This window comes from Artibeus jamaicensis, unplaced genomic scaffold, assembly GCF_021234435.1.
Source record: "Artibeus jamaicensis isolate MK-2021 breed Jamaican fruit bat unplaced genomic scaffold, CSHL_Jam_final scaffold_1964, whole genome shotgun sequence".
In the NCBI taxonomy this organism is placed as follows: domain Eukaryota; kingdom Metazoa; phylum Chordata; class Mammalia; order Chiroptera; family Phyllostomidae; genus Artibeus; species Artibeus jamaicensis.
Genome location: NW_026522030.1, coordinates 39,577,894 through 39,599,208, shown reverse-complemented (window position 1 = coordinate 39,599,208; position 21,315 = coordinate 39,577,894). Strand labels below are relative to the sequence as shown.

Sequence of the window (21,315 nt, the reverse complement as noted above, 5' to 3'; positions counted from 1 at the left end):
GATAACAATTATTCTTGCCAAGTTTCCAGGGCAAAAGAATTCTCTCTCCCTCATTCTGAGGAAATGCCTGTCACCCAACATCTGAAAAGTTGCTTTGGCCCTGCAGAAACAAACCAGTATTTCTACAGGCCAATAATACAACAGAGAAAGCCCACTGCCAGGTCCCTTAATGGTTTACTTCCTCCAACACTGTTCCTTTCCCTACAAAGTATATGTGATAATGAGTAAAATAGAAACACTTTTGAAATACTGAATATCAACAAATTTCTAGCGATAATAAAATTTAAACCTACAGAATCTTCCGTGATCTAAACTTCTCATCATCAAAGAGACTCTTCTTGCCTTGTATCTACTGTTTGCCAGAATGAAGGCCTCTTATCCTTTAATTTTAAAAAACTTAAACTTGAATTTTCTGGAGCCCTCACATACTGCTGCAGAAATGCAAAATAGTGCAGCCTCTCTGGAAAACATACTGGCAGTTCCTTAAAGACAAAGGTTAAAAATAAAGTATTAACATACAACTCAGTGACTCCACTCCTCAGTAGAGACCCAAGAGAATGAAACACATATTCGGACAAAAACCAGATAAAAAAGTTACAGAGGCATTACTCATAATATGAAAAAAGTGTAAGCAACACTAATATCTACCAGCTAATGAATAAAAAAAGCAAAATGTGATAGGTTCATAAAGTGAAATATTGTTTAGTTAAAAAATAGGAATGATAAGCACACGCTACTACATGCCTTGAAACAACTATGCAGGTGAAAGAAGACAAACACCAAAAAATCACACATCATGATTCCATTTATTTAAAATGTCCAGAATAGGCAAACCTAGAGACAAAATAGATTAGCGGTTGCCCGGGGCTGGTATGGGGAGTGACTGCTAATGGGCACAGTTTCTTTCAGGAGACAAAAATGACCCACAATGAGATTGCAGTGATAACTGCAAAACTCTGGGAATTTACTAAAAAACAATGAATTGTACACTTCAAATAGATGTATGGCATATGAATTACATCTTAAGCTGTTAAATTGTGTTTTAATGTTTAGCCACTTAAAACTCCACATTTGCAAAAATTACAAAACAAAACTGCATATTGAAAATCAATGATTTTACTCTCTGATAGCTGCAGGTTGGTTCATGATCATGAATCTAGTATTTTAAAGCACAACCTCAAACTTAACCATTGTTATTCATTCAGTTAGCATCTACTATAAAGCCAGGTTCTGTATTATGCACATAAAAATGCAATCCCTGCTCTAAATGTTTTATTTTTATGAGAGATATAAATGTAAACCAATCAGATATTTTCATGTCTTTTACATGTGCTGTTACAAAACTAATTTCTGACTTTAAACCCTGTATTTACCTTTTTGTGACTCTATTTTCTAAATTTTCTTTCTAGTCAAAGGTAGACCAATAGGCTTTTTTCTGTGTACTTTGTTCTTGTAACTACTTTACAGACATACTGTTTACAGAGCATATCAGACCAACTAATTGCTATATTTGACATATAAGCAAGGATTGCCCTTCAAGTAAATAATATTGACCGAGGCTATTTAAAAAAATAGACTATTAAAATGATCAATACCACTAATGTTAAATGCCAACCGCTGCTTCAGTTTTAGGCGTTTTGTTTTGTTATAAAACCTGGAAATGTCTTTGACTCTGTAAAACTGGGGAATGCTTTATCTAGAGGCATTTTTAAACCAAGTAGCTGTATTTCCTATTCTGAAATTGAGAACTCTAAAATCAAATGGAGCTCACTCATATTAGCAGCCACGATCACTCAAAAATAAACTCTCAAACCAATTTGAGTAAAACATTTTAGTTGTTCACTTGAATGAAGTGCTTTTTTTCTATGCAGTACCAGGAAACTGCACATATAAAAATTGAAGTGTATTTTATTTTAAGAACACTTTATTGATTAGTTTTCCCATTTTTTTCTTTCATCCCCCCTCAGCCCTGGACCCACCAACCCTCCAGCAGTCCCCCCTTAGTTTCTGTCCATGGGTTGTATGTACAAGTTCTTTGACTTCTCTGTTTCCTATGCCATTTTTAACCCCTCCCTGTCTATTTTGTGCCTATCATTATGCTTCTTACTCCCTGTACCTTCCTCCCTCATTCTTCCCCTCCCCCACCCCACAGAAAAGCCTCCGTGTGATGTCCATTTCTCTGGTTCTGTTCCTGTTCTAGTTGTTGGCTTAGTTTTTGTGTTTTAGGTTCAGTAGTTGATAGTTGTAAATTTATTGTCATTTTACTGTTCCTAGTTTTTTATCTTCTATTTCTTAGATAAGTCCCTTTAACATTTCCTATAATAAGGGCTTAGTGATGATGAACTCCTTTAACTTGACCTTATCTGAGAAGCAGTTTATTTGTCCTTCCATTCTAAATGACAGCTTTGCTGGATAAAGGAATCTTGGTTATAGGTCCTTGCCTTTCATGACTTGGAATACTTCTTTCCAGCCCCTTCTTGCCTGCAAGGTTTCTTTTGAGAAATTGGCTGATAGCCTGATGGGCACTCCTTTGTGGGTAACTGTCTCCTTTCTTCTTGCAGCTTTTAAGATTCTATCTTCCAACTCTTGGCTATTGTTAATTGTGCTGCTATGAACATTGTGGTGCATAGGTTCTTTGATATTGATGTTTTAGGATTCTTAGGATATAATCCTAGCAGTGGAATTGCTGGGTCAAAAGGCAGGTCGATTTTTATTTTTCTGAGAAAAGTCCATACTGTTTTCCATAATGGTTGTACCAGTCTGCACTCCCACCAACAGTGAACTAAGGACCCCGTTTCCCCCAACCCCCTCCAACATTTGTTGTTTGTTGCTTTGTTTATGATAGCCATCCTGACTGGTGTAAAGTGGTATCTCATTGTGGTTTTAATTTGCATCTCTCTGATAGCTAATGATATTGAGCATCTCTTCATGTGTCTCTGAATGTTCTGTATGTCCTCCTTGGAGAAGTGTTTGTTCAAGTCCTTTTCCCATTTTCTAATTGGGTTGGGTGTCTTCTTAGAGTGGAGTCGTGTAAGTTCTTTGTATATTTTAGAGATTAAACCTTTGTCTGAGGTATCATTGGCAAATATGTTTTCCCATACAGTTGGTTGTCTTGCTAATTTAATACTGTTTTCTTTAGCCATGCAGAAGCTTTTTATTTTGATGAGATCCCATTTGTTTATTCTTTCCTTTACATTCCTTGCTCTAGGGGACATATCAGTAAATTGGAAGTTGCTGCGTGAAATATCTGAGATTTTCTTGCCAATGTTCTCCTCTAGGACTTTAATGGTGTTATGACTTACATTTAAGTCTTTTATCCACCTTGAATTTATTTTGGTGTATGGTGTAAGTCTGTGCTCAAGTTTCATTTTTTTGCATGTAGCTGTCCAGTTCTCCCAACACCATTTGTTGAAGAGGCTATCTTTACTCCATTTTATGTTACTGCCCCCTTTGTCGAATATTAATTGACTGTAGAGGTGCCCATCAGTAAATGAATGGATCCAAAAATTGTGGTACATATACACAATGGAATTCTATGCTGCAGAGAGAAAGAAGGAGCTACTACCCTTTGCAACAACATGGATGGAACTGGAAAGCATTATGCTGAGTGAAATAGGCCAGGTGCTGAAAGACAAATACCATATGATCTCACCTTTAACAGGAAGCTAAACAACAAAACAAACAAGTAAGCAGAAAAAAAAACCCCAAAAAACAAAGACACTGAAATAGAGAACAAGGGGATAGTGACCAGAGGGGAGAAGGAAGGGAATTTAAGGGGAAAAAGGGGGAGGGATTTGGAGGAACAAATAGGAAGGACACGGGGATGAGAACTAAGGGGGGGGGGAAATGGGAGGGAGGTGGGGAGCAAGGGGCAGGGGAGGCTGGGATGGGAAAAATAGACAAAAAACTGTACTTGAAAAATAACTAAATAAAATTTAAAAAAAAAAAAGATTCTATCTTTATCTTTAGTGTTGGGTAACTTAATGATGATGTGCCTTGGTGTGTTCCTCGAGTTCGATTTCTTTGAGACTCGCTGGGCTTCCTGGACTTACTGAAAATCTATTTCCTTCACCAGATTGGGGAAATTCTACTTCATTATTTGTTCAAATAAATTTTCATTTGTTCTTCTCCTTCTGGCACCCCTATGATTCGGATGTTGGAATCATTCCAACCAGAAGGTTGGAGTGTTTAAAGTGGTCCTGGAGGTTCCTAAGCTTTTCTTCATTTTTCTGAATTCTCATTTCTTCATTCTGTTCCAGTTGGATATTTATTTACTTTTTGTTTCAAATCATTGATCTGAGTCCTGGTTTCCTTCTCTTCACTCTAAAGACCCTGTATATTTTGCTTTATTTCACTTTGGGTAACTTCATTTCTTCCTTCATTTTGCGACTGAGCTCAACCATTTCTGTGAGCATCCTGATTAACCAGTGTTTTGAACTTTGCATCGGATAGGCTGGCTATCTCCTTGTCAAGTTAGCTCTTTTTCTGGTGTTTTGATCTGTGCTTTCATTTCAGCCATATTTGTCTTGGTGCACCTGTATGTTGTAAGGGGCAGGGCCTGAGGTATTCACCCAGGTGAGGCTACTCTCTTTGCTGCATAGTTGCCCTGTATGTAGGGGAGGGGTCAGAGAGGGAACATGCAGCTCATACGCTCCACTCTAGCTCTACTTCCCAGCGAATTCTCTCGTGGGAGACTGGGAGTTTCTCCCACCGTGGCAACCCCCACAGTAGTTTACAGCTAGTTCCGAATCTTTAGTTTCCCATCCAGCCAGCCCTGCCTCAGCTGTGTGGTCCGCCACCTTGCCGTGCATCCTCTCCACTCGGCTGCCTGTCTCCCATCTCCACCCCTCCTACTGGTCTGGGTGAATGTTTCTTTAACTCCTTGGTTGTTGGAGTTCCATGCAGTTTGATTTTCTGGCACTTTGGGTTGTTTATTATTTTTAGATTGGTTGTTATCCTTCTTTTGGTTGTGCAAGGAAGCAAAGCATTTCCACCTATGTCTCCATCTTGGCTGGAACTCCAGAAGCGTATTTTAAATTTAAATAATTCCACAGAGGATTTTGTAGGCAGTAAAATTACTCTGTAATACTATAATAGTGGGTACATGTAATCATAAATTTGTCCTAACCCACAAATACACTACACAAGAGTGAACCCTAAAGCTAAGTATGGACTTGGGGTGATTGTGATGTGTCAGTGTAGGTCATCGGTTGTAACAAATGCAGCACTCTCGATGGGGTGTTGGTAATAGGGGAAGCTGTGCGTGGGGGGGGGCAGGAGATACATGGGAAAACTCTGTACATTCCTCTCAAGTTTACTGTCAACCTATAACTAACTGCTCTAAAGCAGAGCTTATTTTTGAAACAGACTCATAGAGAATAGACTGACAACTGTCAGAGGAGAAGAGGGGTGGGGGACTGACTGAAAAAGGTGAGTAGATTAAGCACAAAAAAAAAAACAACTCACGGACACAGACAACAGCATGGTGATTACCAAAGGGAAAGAGGGGTGGGGGGAGACCAAAGAGGGTGATAGGGGATAAATGGTGATGCACGGAGACTTGACGTGGGGTGGTGAACACACAGTACAACATAGAGATGATGTATCATAGAACTGTCCACCTAGAACCTATATAATTTTATTTTATTAAACAGTATCACCTCAATAAATGCAATTTTTTAAAAAAAGAATAGTTTATTTTCTTAAAAACTCAGCATCTTTGTTCATTTATCAGCCACATTTCTAATTGGTAAAAAGTCCATGGACACATTACTCCATTTTCAAACTACATTTCATCTTTGTAAAGCATTTACACACTCAGAACACACACACAACACGAAGTGTTCCCCTACCCTGTGTGCCTGCCTGCCTCCTCTCCCTCTTTCCCCCACCCCAGAAGTGGAAGGACTGGTGAAGAGAAGCGAGGAGGGGCCCACCATTATCAGACACAGACCTGACTGATCCTTCCAACAGGGGAAAGGTGAGAGTGGGCCACAGGAGGCTGTGCTGCCCAGGGAAAGCCCAGGCCCAGGACATGGTTAGATGTGGGGGAGTGTGAATGTGTTGTGTGTGTGGAAGTCCAGGGTGCTCCAGAAGGGAGGGCCCAGGGTGATAACATTCAGGCCCTTACTCACAAAGGATACATGTGCAGAACCAAATGATCTACAATGCAACCCTTCATCTGACAGCTCAAAACAGAAAGACAAAGAACCAGGCAGACCCAGTGTAAGCACTGGGTCAGACAGCAACCTGCTAGCTGCACAGGAAGATGAAAGAAGAGTGGAATATAAAATAAAATAAACATGCCCTGGCTGGTCTGCCGCAATGGATTGAGCACTGGCCTGTGAACCAAAGGGTCACTGGTTCAATTCCCAGTCAGGGCTCATGCCTGGGTTAAGGGCCAGGTCCCCAGTAGGGGGCGTGTGAGAGGCAAGCACACACTGATGTTTGCCTCCCTTCCCCTCTCTAAAAATAAATAAAATCTGTAAAAAATAAAATAAAACAAACCAGAGCCCAAGAGGAAGAATGCTTGAGTTTTTTTCAAGTTCATAACTTTTAAAATAAGAAATGCATACATTTTATCCTAAAATTCAAAAGTAAAACCACAGAGATAATGCTGAAGTTACTACTAATTCATAGTCTTTTATATGCCAAAATGCTCACCTTTTTTTTCTGGGTGCCCGAAAATGACTGGAACTATTTAGTATCTATCAATAGCACATCTGCCGACACCTGATCCTGCTAGTATAAGAAATGAACAGGGCATTTCTTCAAAAGGCCATTTCTTCCACAGTAATACCCACAATCATAGGTAAAAAATAACAAAAATCTCTTATACCCATTATCTGAGGAACCCTCAGTCACTTTTGACTTTTTCTAGGGTACACGGTCACTTCTCCCATAAACAAAACAACAGTTTGGTAAATCCACCTGCTTCCTAGGGTCCTTACAGAATTCAGCCAATAATCTCAGCGATAATTCCTAGGAATTCCTCACTCTCACTTTTGGCACTTTCAAGAAGCCACAAGGAGAAACCTAAGAAACTTCAAGGGCATGAAAATCTATTGAATTTCACTAGGCTACTGCCCTGTAGACACTAAACACGAAGTATGAGAAAGAAGAGGTTAGCAGGTACCCCCGGGGGGCCAGGAGTGCAGGTTCTGCCACTCCTACAGCCGTCACTGTGTCATTTCAATCCTAGCCTTCCCCATCTACATAACTGAATGCTAGGCCATTAAAAGATCCCAAGCACTTTTAAATGAAAAAAATTTAAAAACTTACACACATTCGCAAGCAAGACACTCCCACTATGTTAAATATATAAATATATACACACATATGAAAATGACCAACGGACACATTAAGTTTGTACATGCAGCACATACACCTGAAATGACAGGAGAGGCCTGCAGGTTGGAATTGGAAGAACAATTACCTTTCGCTGGATGTTTTTATACTCTACAAACAAGTACTATTTACCTGTGGAAGGTTACACCTTATTTTAAATAAATCCTCCTCTCTGGAAATTTAATATGAGCTACATATTTGTTAGCAGCAAGCTAAGAAGTCAGGCACCACGTGCTGCGTAAAACTTAAAGAACACTCTCTCCGTCTGTCTGTTTCTCTGGTTCTTTCTCTCCCATTTCATCACCACCCCCCCCTTTCCTTTCTCCTTCTCCCTCCATGTATTAATATAGTTTAATGCTATTGGCATTTGTTTTCCTCTTGCTCATATCCCAGTCCACTCCGGAAGTTATGAATCCCAACTCAGGAGCTTTAGTGGAAGTTCGGTGAGTGATGACAACGTACCTGAGGCTCTTGCCACACGGGGCATTAGGTGAGGGAGGAGCTCATCACCTTCGGTGGGGAAAGCCTCCAGAGCGATGCCCTCCACCCACACCTGAGCACATGAGCACAGCACACCGCTGGCTTCCACATTTTCCACATCCCTCTGAGTGTTGATTCAAGACTCCAAAGTGACTCCAAGGTCTATTAAGGTCAAAGAAGGGAGTCCGGTCACATCCTCCTTGACCCTGACCCTTCTATCTTGCTTTCTCGCTGCTTCTATTTGTAATTGTCCCTAATGCTACTCTGAAATACCCTGGGGAAACTGCCTTGTCAGTCGGAACTCCATCTGCCCTGAAACCCTTCTCTAAAGCTCCTCTGCATAAAGCTCCGCTGCCTTGGGGTACACAGTACACTCTGACACCCCTTCCCCCAAGGCGGAATGCAGGACAGCAGGCTAGACCAAGTTCACTGGCAGTGCCCTACAAAATGCCCAGCATTTATCCATCACTCTTCCTGCCTTTCTCCCCAGTGAAGACCACTGGCTTCAGCCTTCTATACTAACAGACAGTGGCGGAGAATTTTGCCTCTAACATTGTTCATATTGCCCGTTACCCCTAAGTCTCTTCTGAGGATCAAACCAAGCCTTTACTCACAATTGCACAGCTGCCTTTCCAAAGAAACATGGCCACTGTTCCCACGGCCTCTCTTCACAGGCGGTTAAGGGAAAATCCATGGGCACCGGGACTGGACAGGCCTGTACCGAATCCTAGCTCCACCCAGCTTTATTCTGAGAGTTTCCTTACTGTTGGTTTCCTCATTGGTTAGGAGAGAACAATGCCTACCTCCTAAGTTGTTTGTGAATATAATTCCTCTCTCTACTCCTCTGACACACCCAGTTTCCATTCAGCCCTCCAGCTAAATCCACCAGATCAACCCTGACCAAATATGTATTATTTGGTAACTAACTTTAGACAAAGCTTAAACTCCCAAAATGTAAAGATTGTATTTTGTGACATACCCCTTCCTTCCTCAAAAGAAAAGTTTGGAAGCTGTTATAAGTATATGAGAAACCAAGCCAAAAAGGAAATAATACCATTCCCTCTGTTAACTACAGAACCTATCACCCAGTCTCTGCAATGCAGAAATCACAGTTCCATCACCCACCCGTTTTCTTTGGTGCCTGCTACCTTCTTCTTCATAATATCAAGACCCAGAGAATCTCTGAAACCCTCAAAGACTCCCTCTCTCCTTTACTGAAGAGGAAGCAAGAGGCCCAGAGAACTTCAGTGATGAGTTTGAAGTTACACAGCTAGTTCACGACCGGCAGCTGAGCAACTTTAGTCCTGTGGTTAAGCACAGCAAACTGAGTAACTCATGGAAATATTAGCGAAGAGGTACCACGCTGTAATGCTTTATTTCACGGAACCTCAGCAGGCTCTGGACACACACTGTAAATCTCAGCACTTGTATTCAGTACATAATATGTGTGTTTATTGCCAGCAGGATTTCACAGATCGGCGGTGGATTTTCTTCGAGATCCTGCATTCTAAACCAGGACCATCAAACGCCCCTTTGTGAGAAATGGAAATGCACACGATCCAACCTGGTACACCTTAGCTCTGTGTGCCTACTGAGCACTAGAGTATGGCTAGCACGACTGAGGAACTGAGTGCTTTAATTCTGTTTCTATTTTACTGTGCTGCAATACACATGAACTTACCATCTTAACCATTTTTAAGTGCGGAGTTCAGTGGTACTAAACACGTTTATAATGTACAATCACCACCATCCATCTCCACAGCTCTTTTCTCCTTGTGAAACTGAAACTCTGTTCAACTGGTGTGAGCAAGAATTTGTAAAACATGTAACACCTACCTAGTCATGGGCACTGACCACTGACCTCTGTTCCCTTAGACTGTCAAATAAAACAGGACAATAGCCAACACAACAATTACTGTCCAGTGTGAATTAATTATATCTACTTTTGGTCCTATCAGCAAAAAAATATATTTTTGGTGTGCTGCAGAATTTTAGTAATTAGTTCACTTGTGCCATGAGATGAGTAAGGTTGAAAACCCTGCTCTCTACCCTCTGAACAATCACTCTCCATTGTCCCCTCCCCTCAGTCCCTCACAACTACTATTCTACTTTCTGTCCATGTGATTCTGACTACTCTAAGTAGTTAACTGGAATCACACAGTACTTGTTTTTTTTTGTGGCTGGCTTATTTCACTTAGCATTATGTCCTCAGGATTCATCCATTTTGTAGTGTGTGTCAGAATTTCCTTCCTTTCCAAGGCTGAATAATATTCCACTGTATGGATCTACCACATTTTGCTTATCCATCCATCTGTTGATAGACACTGGGCAGCTTCAACATACAGCTAATATGAATAATCCTGATATGAACATGGATGTACAAATATCTCAAGACCCTCCTTGCAATTCTTTTGGGTATAGAACCAGAAGAGGAATTACTAGATCATACGGTAATTCTAGTTCCAATTTTGAGGCACCTCCACACTATTTTCCATACCAGCTGTACCATTTTACATTCCCGCCAACAGAGCAAAATGTCTCCCATTTATCCATATCCTCACCAATGTTGTTGTTTTCTGTATTAAAATTTTTTTTAACATTAGCCATCTTAATGTGTTGGTTGATATCTCACTGTAGTTTTGATTTGTATTCCCCTAATGATCAGGGATGGTTAGCATCTTTTCCCATACTTATTGGCCATCTGTTTACCTTCTTTGGATGAATTTTTACTGGAATTAATTTATACTTAAACAGCCTTATGCGGCTAGGGGTTTCCATACCAGACAGTGCACCCTGATGCCTGAAGTGATTTGGAGGCCAGTGCGGTAAGCACGGTGAGCTCTGGAAGCGGGTGGACCAATTCAGATACCTTATACCTTCTGGTTCTGTAGCTTTAACCAATCATTTAAACTTCCTACACCTCAGTTTTCATATGCATAAAATAGGACTAACACCTCCTACTTCTGAGAATGAAATGAAGTGAATTGACATACATGTAACCCCTGGTACAGTCTCTGTAAATGGGGGAGAAAATTTAAGCCAAAGGGACACGCCTTCCCTCACTTCCCAGTGCCCACTGAAACTTGACCCAAAGGAATTGCAGTCATTTGCCAGGGAAATGGAAGTTCAGTTCTAGAAAACAAGGATCTCTGGCTCTCACCAAAATGACCCCCAAATGGAGAGGTGGACTGAGATGAAATCTGGAAAATCTCACTCCTCTGGTATCCTGTGATTCTGACTCTGTCCAGATTCAGTCTTGGCTAATAACCAACGGAAAAGTAAGGCTGCTGAACTTCCAATTCTAGAATAATGGCCATCTCCTTTGTAAGGCAGCCAAAAACAGACCTTCAGAGGAAGAATCCTTTAAGAAAATCCTCTAAGCCCTGAATGTGATGTGTGGCTCAGGGGGGTCCCGAGACTGTTTCTGTAGCCACGGCCCTTCTCCTCCCCTCAGGCCCAGCCATGCTGTGAACCCAGCCCCCCAGCTCACCTGACACTGTGGTGGTGGGAGTGCTGACCGGTGGAGGCTGCGAGGAGCTGCTGCTCTCAGTCATCAGGCACGAGTTGCTGCCGTTGTTCTCTCTCTTGACAAGCAGCTCAGCCGCAGTGGGCAGCGGGATGGGGTGGCTGATCCCCAGTTCCTCCTCCTGGGCCTGCTGCCTTCTCAGGGCCACCTGGAAGCACAAGGAGGCAGGTCATCCTCCAGCCCACTGCAAGCATCAGTTGTGCAGCTTTGAGAAGACCACTGAAGCCCCGCCCACCCCAGACAGGATTCATTAGCTCCAGCCTGAGGTCTGAGAATCTCTTTTCCAGGTAACTATGATGTGCAGCCAAAGCTGAGAAATGGTTTAGAGCCAGTGTCTGGCACACAGTAGGCACTCAAAAATGTTCATTAAACAAATGAGTATGTAAATTAGAAGGAAATTAGGTTGGTTAGGGAGAATCAGGAAACATGGTAGAGTCAGCCAAGCAGAGGAGTCCCACCTGAAAAGAAGTCAGCACAGATAAATTAGCAGGGCAGGAGAAGGGGATCACTCACTCCTTCATCCCACAAATTTGTGAAAGGTCACTGTACTGGGAACAGCAACCAGCAAGATTGGACTGGATCCCAAGGAACTATTTTTTAAAAGGAGACATAGGAGGCAGGCAAACCTGCAACTCAAAGCAGAATGTGGCAACCAGGACAGGAGAGGTACACACCAATCAATCGTACAGAAGAAATTCAGAGACAGAAATAGAGATAAGTTCAAGGGTAAGAATGGGCCAGAGGTAGAACTGGAATAGGGCCTTGAATATTAGGTTGAATAGGACTTGCACCGGTAAGGCTCAAGGGGCAGAACAAGGGAACAGGAAAGGCCAGAGGTGGGTAGGAAAGGCAGCAACTGCTTAGGACATGCTGTGGAGAAGTGGTGGGGAAAGGGGCTGGACGTGGGTTTTGAAGTCTCTGGAGAAGTCCGGGCAGGAAAGGAGCAGATGCAAGGGACCTAATATACCTAAGACACTTCCCATGGTCCGTCTTCAACATGTCTTCTTTTAAATAACAGTTAAAGGTTGGAAAAAGAGGTGTAAAGAAAATAAATTGTATTTTTGTTGACTACATTTAACCAAAAAAGGGAGACTTTTTGTTTAAACTGACTCTTGGTGACAATGAAATGAGAAGGTACTGGTACCTTAGAAGCCCAAATACAGGGCAAAGCTGAAATCAAATGGTAAACCAGAAGCAAAACTACAATTTTTATATGATTTTAGGGAAATTGTAGTCCCAATTTAGAAAGCTGATTAAGTTGAAAGTTGTTTTACTCATTGTAAAAGTCTCCAGCTTACAAAAAGAATCTTTAAATAATGAAGATAAAGTAATTCAGTTTAAGTCTTGGGTCTTCTATTATTAACCAATTAAGTGTAGAAACAAAATAGGAAGGATCTGATCAGACATAATTTAAAAGTAGCCACAAAGCTGTTCGGCATGTCAATGCCTACCTATACCTTGATTTACACAAACCCCATCCGTGCACAAAACACACAGAATGTTCCATAAACTAGAGACACTTTTACAAAGACCTTCCAAGGGTCCTTAGTAAATGTTGTTTAAACAGGGAATGTGAGGCAACTGATTAAAAAGACAATTATTTTAGAGTTATATGGAAGATCAATTTCAAACGATTTTAGAAAGACTAAAAAATGGCCATTACATGGATTTGAAAGGTTTCATCTAGCACAACACAAGCCTTCTGGTGTGGAAAACACTTAAGTGTCACATTATAAAAGTAATTCTGGATTGTTTTTGTTTTTAACATAACAAATAGCCTTTTCCAAAGTTTGTGCCCCTACTAGTAAAGCTTATTCAAAGTTAATGGCCTTATTATCCTCTGGTTTCTCTTCAGATTGCATAAATCTTTCTCCTTTAACAAAATTAAAAACAAAAAAAACAAAAAAAAACCAAAATTAATGGCCTTACTTGGATAAATATTTTTATTACATTTTGAGGAAAATTCCCCTCCCAAGCATACTTTTTACACTATTTAAACCGACTAAATGTTCAGAATATCTAACTATAAATACAATTTAAATGTTCATAAGTTTTTTCTAGTAAGCTCATTGTGACACATCTTAATGCTACACTCATTTATTCTTTTTATCTACTATAGATTAAGCTAAAAAATTATAAACCAAGAAAAACAACCTATATTTCCATGACTGCACGCACAATCTATGAAACCAAAATATATCTAGTTTAAAACACATTTTTAAAAAGGGATGCACGTAAAAGTATAATGTTTAAGCATCTAGGCACTCCTGTTCAAGCTCTTATCGAAATCATTTTCAGTGAAGGATATTTACACATTCCTACTTAAAAGTAGCTTCTTGGGTTGGTAAATACTCCGTTGGCAAATACTTCTTAGGTTATCTTTTTCACTTAAAATAACCTTAGAAGGATAAAACAACTTTTAGATGGAACGAAGGTACAATATTCTCTTCCAAAAATCTTTTTAGGATACCAACAACATTAACTATTTCCCCTTTTTTCAAATTTCCGTTGTTAAATTACTGCAGTGCTTCTGCCGCTTTAGCGGGGCGGGGGTGGGGTGGGATATGAACAGACAAAACTTCAAACGGCAGCATTTTTTCCACTGCGCATATTGGGAAAATTAAAAAAAATTTAAAAAACCCTCTTACATGTGTTTTAAAAGCATGCACAAAGCAATCTGTGTTTGAATAACTTAGGTGGAGAGAGCAAGTTTTAAAAGATAATCAAATTTCCGCAGTGCTCAAAATGGCTGAGGCGTTCAGCCATGACCTACGCGCCGCGAACACGAAAAGTGCGCCAAGCGCGCAGCCACGACCACGCCATGCTGGCGTCCGTTACAGCTACTTTTCTAGGAAAACCGCTGCCCAACACATAACACATTATCGAGATAACCAGCTAGGACTCTGTTTCGCCAAAAAGGTAGCCCAACCTGGCAGCCCTCGGAGTTTAAGCGCTACTCTCTCGTTGGGGCGGAGTCAGGGATCCCTCGGAACCCCGAAAGGGGCGAACCGAGCCACTCTCCGCTGAAAGCCGGGCGAAACCCGCAACTCTATACTGAAGGTTGAGTTCCTGGATCTCGGGGACTCCAGAGCGAACCCGGCAACTTTGCTATGAAAGCGGAATCATAGATTCTGGGAATTTGGGGGACCTCCCGAAGGGGCAAACTCTGCAACTCTTTGCTAAAGGGCTAGATCTAGGATCCCAGGGCCTTCCCGAGCCCAGCGAACCCCACACCACCATGCTCCGCCGGCGGGATCGGAGACGAGCCCCTCCGAGCGCGGCGTAGACGCGCGGCTGGGAGCTCCGAGCGCGGCGGCTGCTGAGCAACGCCGCTTCCCCTTGCTCCCAAACCCCGGCCCGCAGTGACACGGGTCAAGTCAGAGTGACTTTATCAAGCAATATTCAGGGCTGAACCCTGGTCCCTGGGCGCTCACCTGCGCGGCCATCACGCGCTGTCTTTCCGCGATCAAGTTGCACTTCTTGCACTGGCAGTCCCGCCACATGCAGAAGCGCTTGTGGCCCTTGAGAGGCGACGCGTAGCCGTGGTTCCTGCATCGCGCGCACTTGGGAAGCCGCGGGGACTTCTTGCTCCCCGCGCCCAGGCTGGCTGTCCCCGAGCCGCCGCCACCCCCACCTCCGGCGCTCGAGGTTCCCAGTAGCTGCCCGCTCGCTTTGGCGAAGCCCCCGGCCTTGCCCTGCGGCGGTGCGCCGGGGGCGTGCGGGGCCTCCGACGGCGCGGAGGGCTTGCTAAATGCATCGTCGTTGGGCATGGTGCGCCAAAGAGAAGTGCAGTTACTCTTTGGTCGTCTCTCCGGTCTGAAGACCGCTGCAGGAGAAGCGCCTGGTGGACGGCTAGTCTCCGGAGAAGGCCCGCAAGCGTGTGCGCTGCAGCCCGAGGTGCAGCTGGAGGCACGAGGTCTGGACTGGCAATGCCCAGAACAGTAGGGGGTTGTGCCCTTTTATATTTTCTTTTGGCGCGCGCGGCGCAGAACTTTTGGATACTTTTAAGAATGTTCGCGGGACTGCCTGGGCGGGAGAGGACGCGGCCACGCCCACCGTCCCTTGACTCCAACCGCAACGCTCCAGTTCTTGTAGGTTTGCACTAGCTGCATACACCGAAGGCATTGCTGCAAGGCTGCTGCACAGAGGGAGCTAGGCTCCCCAAGTCAGGAACAAAGCTTTGCATCGTTGCTTGGAGGAGGTGCAAGCCACCCCCTGGGGTCTTGCAGCTCCTTTCTCCCAATGAAGCTATTCCGCAAGTTCCATAGGGCAGACGTTGCCAAAATCCAACTCAGAAAGTGGTTTCTTTTTCCCTTAAGAGAATTAACTATGAGGGTGAAGGCTTGCACAAAAAGTCTCAGCCACTTACACCGGCAAATAAGACTCTAAGTGTGTGGGGCTTATGCCCTCCAAAAATCGGGCCTTTCCCTTCTCCAGTTCCCCTTTCCTGCACCTGCGTCCATTTGCTCCCAAGATTTCTATCTGTTGGCTCTAGATAATTTCCATAGTTCCAGCCCTTGTTGCTTCTCACCCTAAGATTCATATACCTTCTTCCTTTTGAGGCATCTTCACTAGGATCTGCAGGCATGAGAAACTTAGCCTTTAAACAAACAAACAAACCTCAGGGTGGGGGAACAAATGCAGACATTTATCAAAATTCATTCCGTACTTAAGATTTTTACATTTTACTGTGTATACATAATTATACCTTAAAAAAAACCCTGGATCATCTTGCACCATTTGCCTCACCCTCACCCAACCCCTACCCCTGTTTGTCTCTTTCTCTCTGTACTTGCACAGCAAATCCATCTGTAAGGCCAGCCCTCCCCATGTCTGAATCTCTGCAGTAGCCTCAGCTGGTCTCTTTGTCTTCCAGTATATTCCATGCACACAGCAGCTGGGCTCTGTAGTGACTTGGTTTTGTTTTCCATGTAAAAAAAAAAGTTAAAGACCTAAGGCTACTCCTTAAAGGACTTAGAATGGTCTCCCTGTACATTTCTCAACCTCATATAGTTACCTACCAGCTTGGAGGAGCTCTTTGTTGGCCCTTATGTACGTACCTCTTTGCTCAGGGCACTTGCATACCTTGCAGTGGCCATTTTCCAGCCAGGGGGGTTGTCCTTACATCTTTTCCCTATGCTCCTTGCTTTTTCTGAGTGTCAGTGCTCAGTTTCCAAATTCTGGACTCTGACCCTAAGGGGCTAGGTCTACAAAAGAACATGGCCATCCCACCTTGGTTTTTCATCAAAATCGTTGTCTAGTGACCCTCTCTTTAGATAAGCATTTTCAGCACTGAGCTCCGAAATCCTCTATCCAGCCTTTCCCATTCTTATTCTGAGGCCCTTCTCACAGGCTCTTTTCCTCCCTGAATATTCACCATCAGTGTTCTCTGTCTGAAATTAGTTCCTGAAGAAGCTTCCAGCTTCACACAATACCTGGTATCCTACCCATCAAGCCAGTGAAGCTCTACTCCTGATAGAGGCCAGGGTGCAATGGTTCATCTCATTCTGGAACCTGTTAAGTGATAAGCACTATTTTGTTCAGAAATATCCCTAAATCTCCCATTAAAACCAATGTGCCAATTGTTGTTGTCCAGAATTTACCTTTCTTTTTCCATATTTAAATTTTGATACAGTAACTAGAGCTAAATCATTCCTAAGACTCAGTCAGATTTAGAGAATGAAGTAGATGCTGGAAGCAGTGGCTGTCAAATCTCAATTCTAAAGGAACACATGTTTCTTATAAGCACCCAATCACTAGAATCTATGATGGAGGAATTTAAGTCTATAGAAAACTGGAGGCTAGGAATCTATGTGACCAAGGTATTACAACATAAAATGTTATGATACAGTTGATAGCCTAATAAAGCTTTTATTCACAAACCACAGAGGAGGTACCAGACATAAGATGGTCCAAAATGAAAGTAGGAGCACCCAAGGATGAACAGAGTGGTCCCAGGTATGTGGGGCAGTCTGGTGCTGTTGTCTCCTTTCTTTCCTCTCCTCTTTCCAAAAATCAAAGCCAGGAAGGGCAATGATGCACATCTGTATTTATTGAGGTACAAAGATGTCCAAGAAAAACTGACAAGTGGGCAACGGGGGCAGGTTGGTTCTAAATGATGCAGAGTTACACAAAGACTTCTTAGATATGATAGCAATAAAAGAAAAAACTGGCAGACTGATTACATCAAAATTCCAAACCTTTCTGCTCCTAAAGACACCACTGAGAAAGTGAAAAGACAAGGCACAAACTGTGAGGAGAATATTTGGAAATCATATATGTGTGTGTGTGTGTGTGTGTTTTGGAAATCATATTTATATGATTTCCAGATATGTGCTTTATATATAAAGTACACTCCCAGAGTTCTTTATACACTAGATACAAGATCCTTTATTATATATATAAATATTTACATTATATATGTTTGTATATTAAACACATTAAAATATATTTATATTATAAATATATAGTTGATGTATTAAATATATACATATATTAAATATGCTTATAATATATTTATATTATATAAATATAGATTATATAAATATAAAACAAGGGATCTTGTATCTAGTATATAAAGAACTCTGGGAGTGTATAATACAATAAAAATGCAATCCAACTGAAAATATGAGCAAAATTTTGAATAAACATTGCATCAAAGAAAGTATTTGGGCAATAAGCACTTGGAAAGATGTTCAGTATTCTTAGTCATTAGAGACATGCAAATCAAAACAATGAGATAGCACTTCACACCCACTGGGATGGCCATAATCAAAACCATAGACAGTAGCAAGTATTGGTGGGGATGTGGAGAAACTAGAATTCTCATACATTGTTTGTGGAAATGTAAAATGGCACAGCCATTTTAAAGACTTTATCATGTGACCCAACAATTCCACTCCTAGATATCTACCCCAGAGAAATAAAAACACCATGTCCAGACAAACATTTGTACGTGAGTAACCATAGCAACATTGTTCATTTGAAACAATCCAAATGTCCATCAACAGTTGAAAGAATAGGCAAAATGTGATTGGTATACACAGACAATGGAATATTATTCATCTATCAAAAGGGGTGAAGTAGCGATATGTACTACAGTTAGAATGAACATTGACTACATTATGCTAAGTAAAAGAAGTCAGATTCAAAATATCACATGTTGTATGTTCCCATTTATATGAAATGTCCATAAAACAATTCTTAGTTGCCAGGAGGCAGGGTTAGGAATGCACAGTAAGTGCAAATGAGTATAAGGGATCTTCTCGGGGGTGATGCAATAGTCTAAAATAGGATTGTGGTAATGTTTACAGAACTCTATACTGCAAATGAAAATATCTGTGTAATTAAAACAAAGAAATTTAATGGTATATAAATTATATCTCCACAAATCTAATTAAGGACAAAAAATCCCATGATGAACAGTATATTTCCATTTGTGAAATGAACTAACGTGCATTTATATCTGCTCGAGTAGGTTTTTAATTCACCCTGGTTTGTAGGATTATGGGTGATACTCTCCTTAAACTTTGTTTTTCGCCTTTTCAGAGCAGGTCCATGTTCTTGCTCCCTGCCTTCCATCTCTTCCCCCGGGACACGTGGCAAGAACAGACTTCTGTGTTGGGGCCTCGCCTGCACAGCCTCAGCCCTGTGATCCAGCTCCAGCGCTGTTAGCATTGGAACTTGGAACCCATGCTCATTTTACAACAAATTATTACATGTTTTGCTGTCCACTTACCATGGCCGTGTGGGGCTTATATCTTATTTTCTGATTTTGAAAACACTTCACAGGCATTACTTTTACCACCAGAAAAAAGCAATACATTATTTTATTGGTGAGGCAGTACAGCATAATTAAATGCCTAGCTCTGAATCCCAGCTGTGTGACCTTAGGCAAGTTTCTTAACCTCCCTGTGATGCAGTCTGCTCATCTGTAAAAGAGAGTAATAATAAATACCTACTGCAAAGGCTTGTGAGGAAGACTAAATTAGTTAATACTCATGAAGCACTTAGAAAAGTATCTGGCACATAGTAATATGTCTGTTGTTATCATTATTATTTTCACAATGGAAAGAAAAAATAGTAGGAAAAAAAGAGAGGTAAGGTTACATATACATATAACCGTACATATATCAGAATAATTTGCGGGGGCGGGAGCTATGCTAGAAAGCACCGATGATAAACGTCATCTGCCTTTCATTTTTGTCTGTGGAAAGCAGGTTTTGCCCCAAGTCTTGACACAACTGGTAACAGGAAAAAGTCTCCAGACACAGGGGTAGGCAAAAGTAGGTTTACAGTTGTGAGTACACAAAACAGAGTCTATTCTTGTATTAGTATTTATTCATTACTGTGTTATTTATTTGTATTATTTATATTATTGTTATTGTTTCATATACTTGTGATTTATCTTTTAGGTACTGATGGCTGGGAACTTAATCTACTTTTGCCCAGCCCTGTATATGATACCATGTGAATCAAATATTCAGCTCAGGTGTCAAGTGTGGAGCTGCGAGTCAGCGGGCCTGAACCAAAGATCCAGTGAACAGCCATGTATGCGCAGTGCCCCAGGGTGACCGGTGTGAGGAACCTAGGATGACATGAGACTGGTAGGGCCTGGAGTATTTCATGCAGGAGGACCTCGTGGGAGAAGGAAGGCTGAGCTGTGTCCTGTGAACCTCACACAGGTTCGAGTAGGCACAAAGGGGAAAGCAGGACAGTCGGGGTCCTGGGAAGAACAGAGAGAAGGCTGGGCATTGGGAGTGACCTGTGGGTTGGGGGAGAGGGCACAGACATGCCAGTGTAGAACAGAGGAGTCAAGCTGGAGCCCAGCAGGAGATAAGGTTGGAGAGATAACATGGCGCTTTGCCTGCCAGTGAGGAATTTGGCTTTTATCCTATAGGCAAATGGAGAATGATGGAGGCTTTTGTCCTTGAGGTGTTTAAGGAATGAAAGTGATGGGTCTGCCAATCATTGTGTGATTTCAACAAGACATTCAATGTCTCTAAGCCTTCAGTCTTTATGAGATGATAATATCATAGGACCAAATATGGTAATATCATAGAACCATGCCTGCCACACAGAAAATGTTCCATCAGTGTTGGTAGCCAATGCTGACTTCAGTTTGGATCAGAGCAACTGGAGAGATTGAAAGCAGGTAATGCTGGACCTGGCTGCTCAGGAAAATGGCTGTCTGAGGTTGCAGCAGTAAAACTTAATTACCAGCCATCTTCCTCTGTGCATTCCAGTTCCCACCAATGGCCAACAGACGGAAGCGAGGGAAGCGTGGCATGTAGGAACACAGACCTCACAGTCAGGCTGCCTGAGTTAGAGTCCCAGCTTTGCCACTTAGCAGCTATGCCCCTGTTCAGCATATCACTTACCTCTGGGCTTCCGGTTGGAAATAACCTGAGAATTCTAAAGATGCAGTGAGTGATGTATAAAGGGTGCAAGAGAATAAGCACCATCTAATGGTGGTCTGTTGTTGTTTTAGAATTCTGTAGGAAGAACTTTGAAGCACATGTTGACCATGAGGGGACTAGGAGGCCAAGTTTTAGGATCTGGCCAGTTTGCTAATTCCTCCCAAGTAAACGTTTCCCAAGAAGGTCGGTAATTAGAGGCACAGCCTGGAACCTGGAAACAAGTGACAGAACCTCTGAGTGGTGAACATCTCTCACACAGCACATCATTCTCACACTATCTGAGCATCTGGAGCCAGCCTGAACCTCTTAGGAAGACAAAAGGACACCATAAGGTGGCACATCATAAGCAGCATAACGGCAGAACAGCAAAGGTGACAGCTGATGGCAGGGAGGAGGCAGTACGGCCGTGGACAGGGAGGCAGGTTCCTGCTATTCAGAACCATCGCTATTAGGGGCATCGCTGTTTCATAAGCCTGTGCAGTGACGGATTCTCACCAGTAATCCCTGTGAGTTGTCAACAAAAGATTAATTCATGTCCAGTTT

At 42.2% G+C, this 21,315-nt stretch overlaps 1 protein-coding gene across 1 annotated transcript in view; it reads right to left on the bottom strand.

The window, feature by feature from the left end:
* The window catches only part of DMRT1 (doublesex and mab-3 related transcription factor 1), a 96,891-nt gene extending 81,768 nt beyond the window's left edge, over nucleotides 1-15,123 (bottom strand). Inside the window, exons 1-2 of the mRNA XM_037165566.2 lie at nucleotides 14,788-15,123; nucleotides 11,318-11,501 (exon numbers count right to left, since the gene is read on the bottom strand). Of these exons, the coding sequence (XP_037021461.2) occupies nucleotides 11,318-11,501; nucleotides 14,788-15,123 (520 nt within the window). The remainder of the gene's footprint in view (nucleotides 1-11,317; nucleotides 11,502-14,787) is intronic.
* Nucleotides 15,124-21,315: the final 6,192 nt, after the last annotated feature.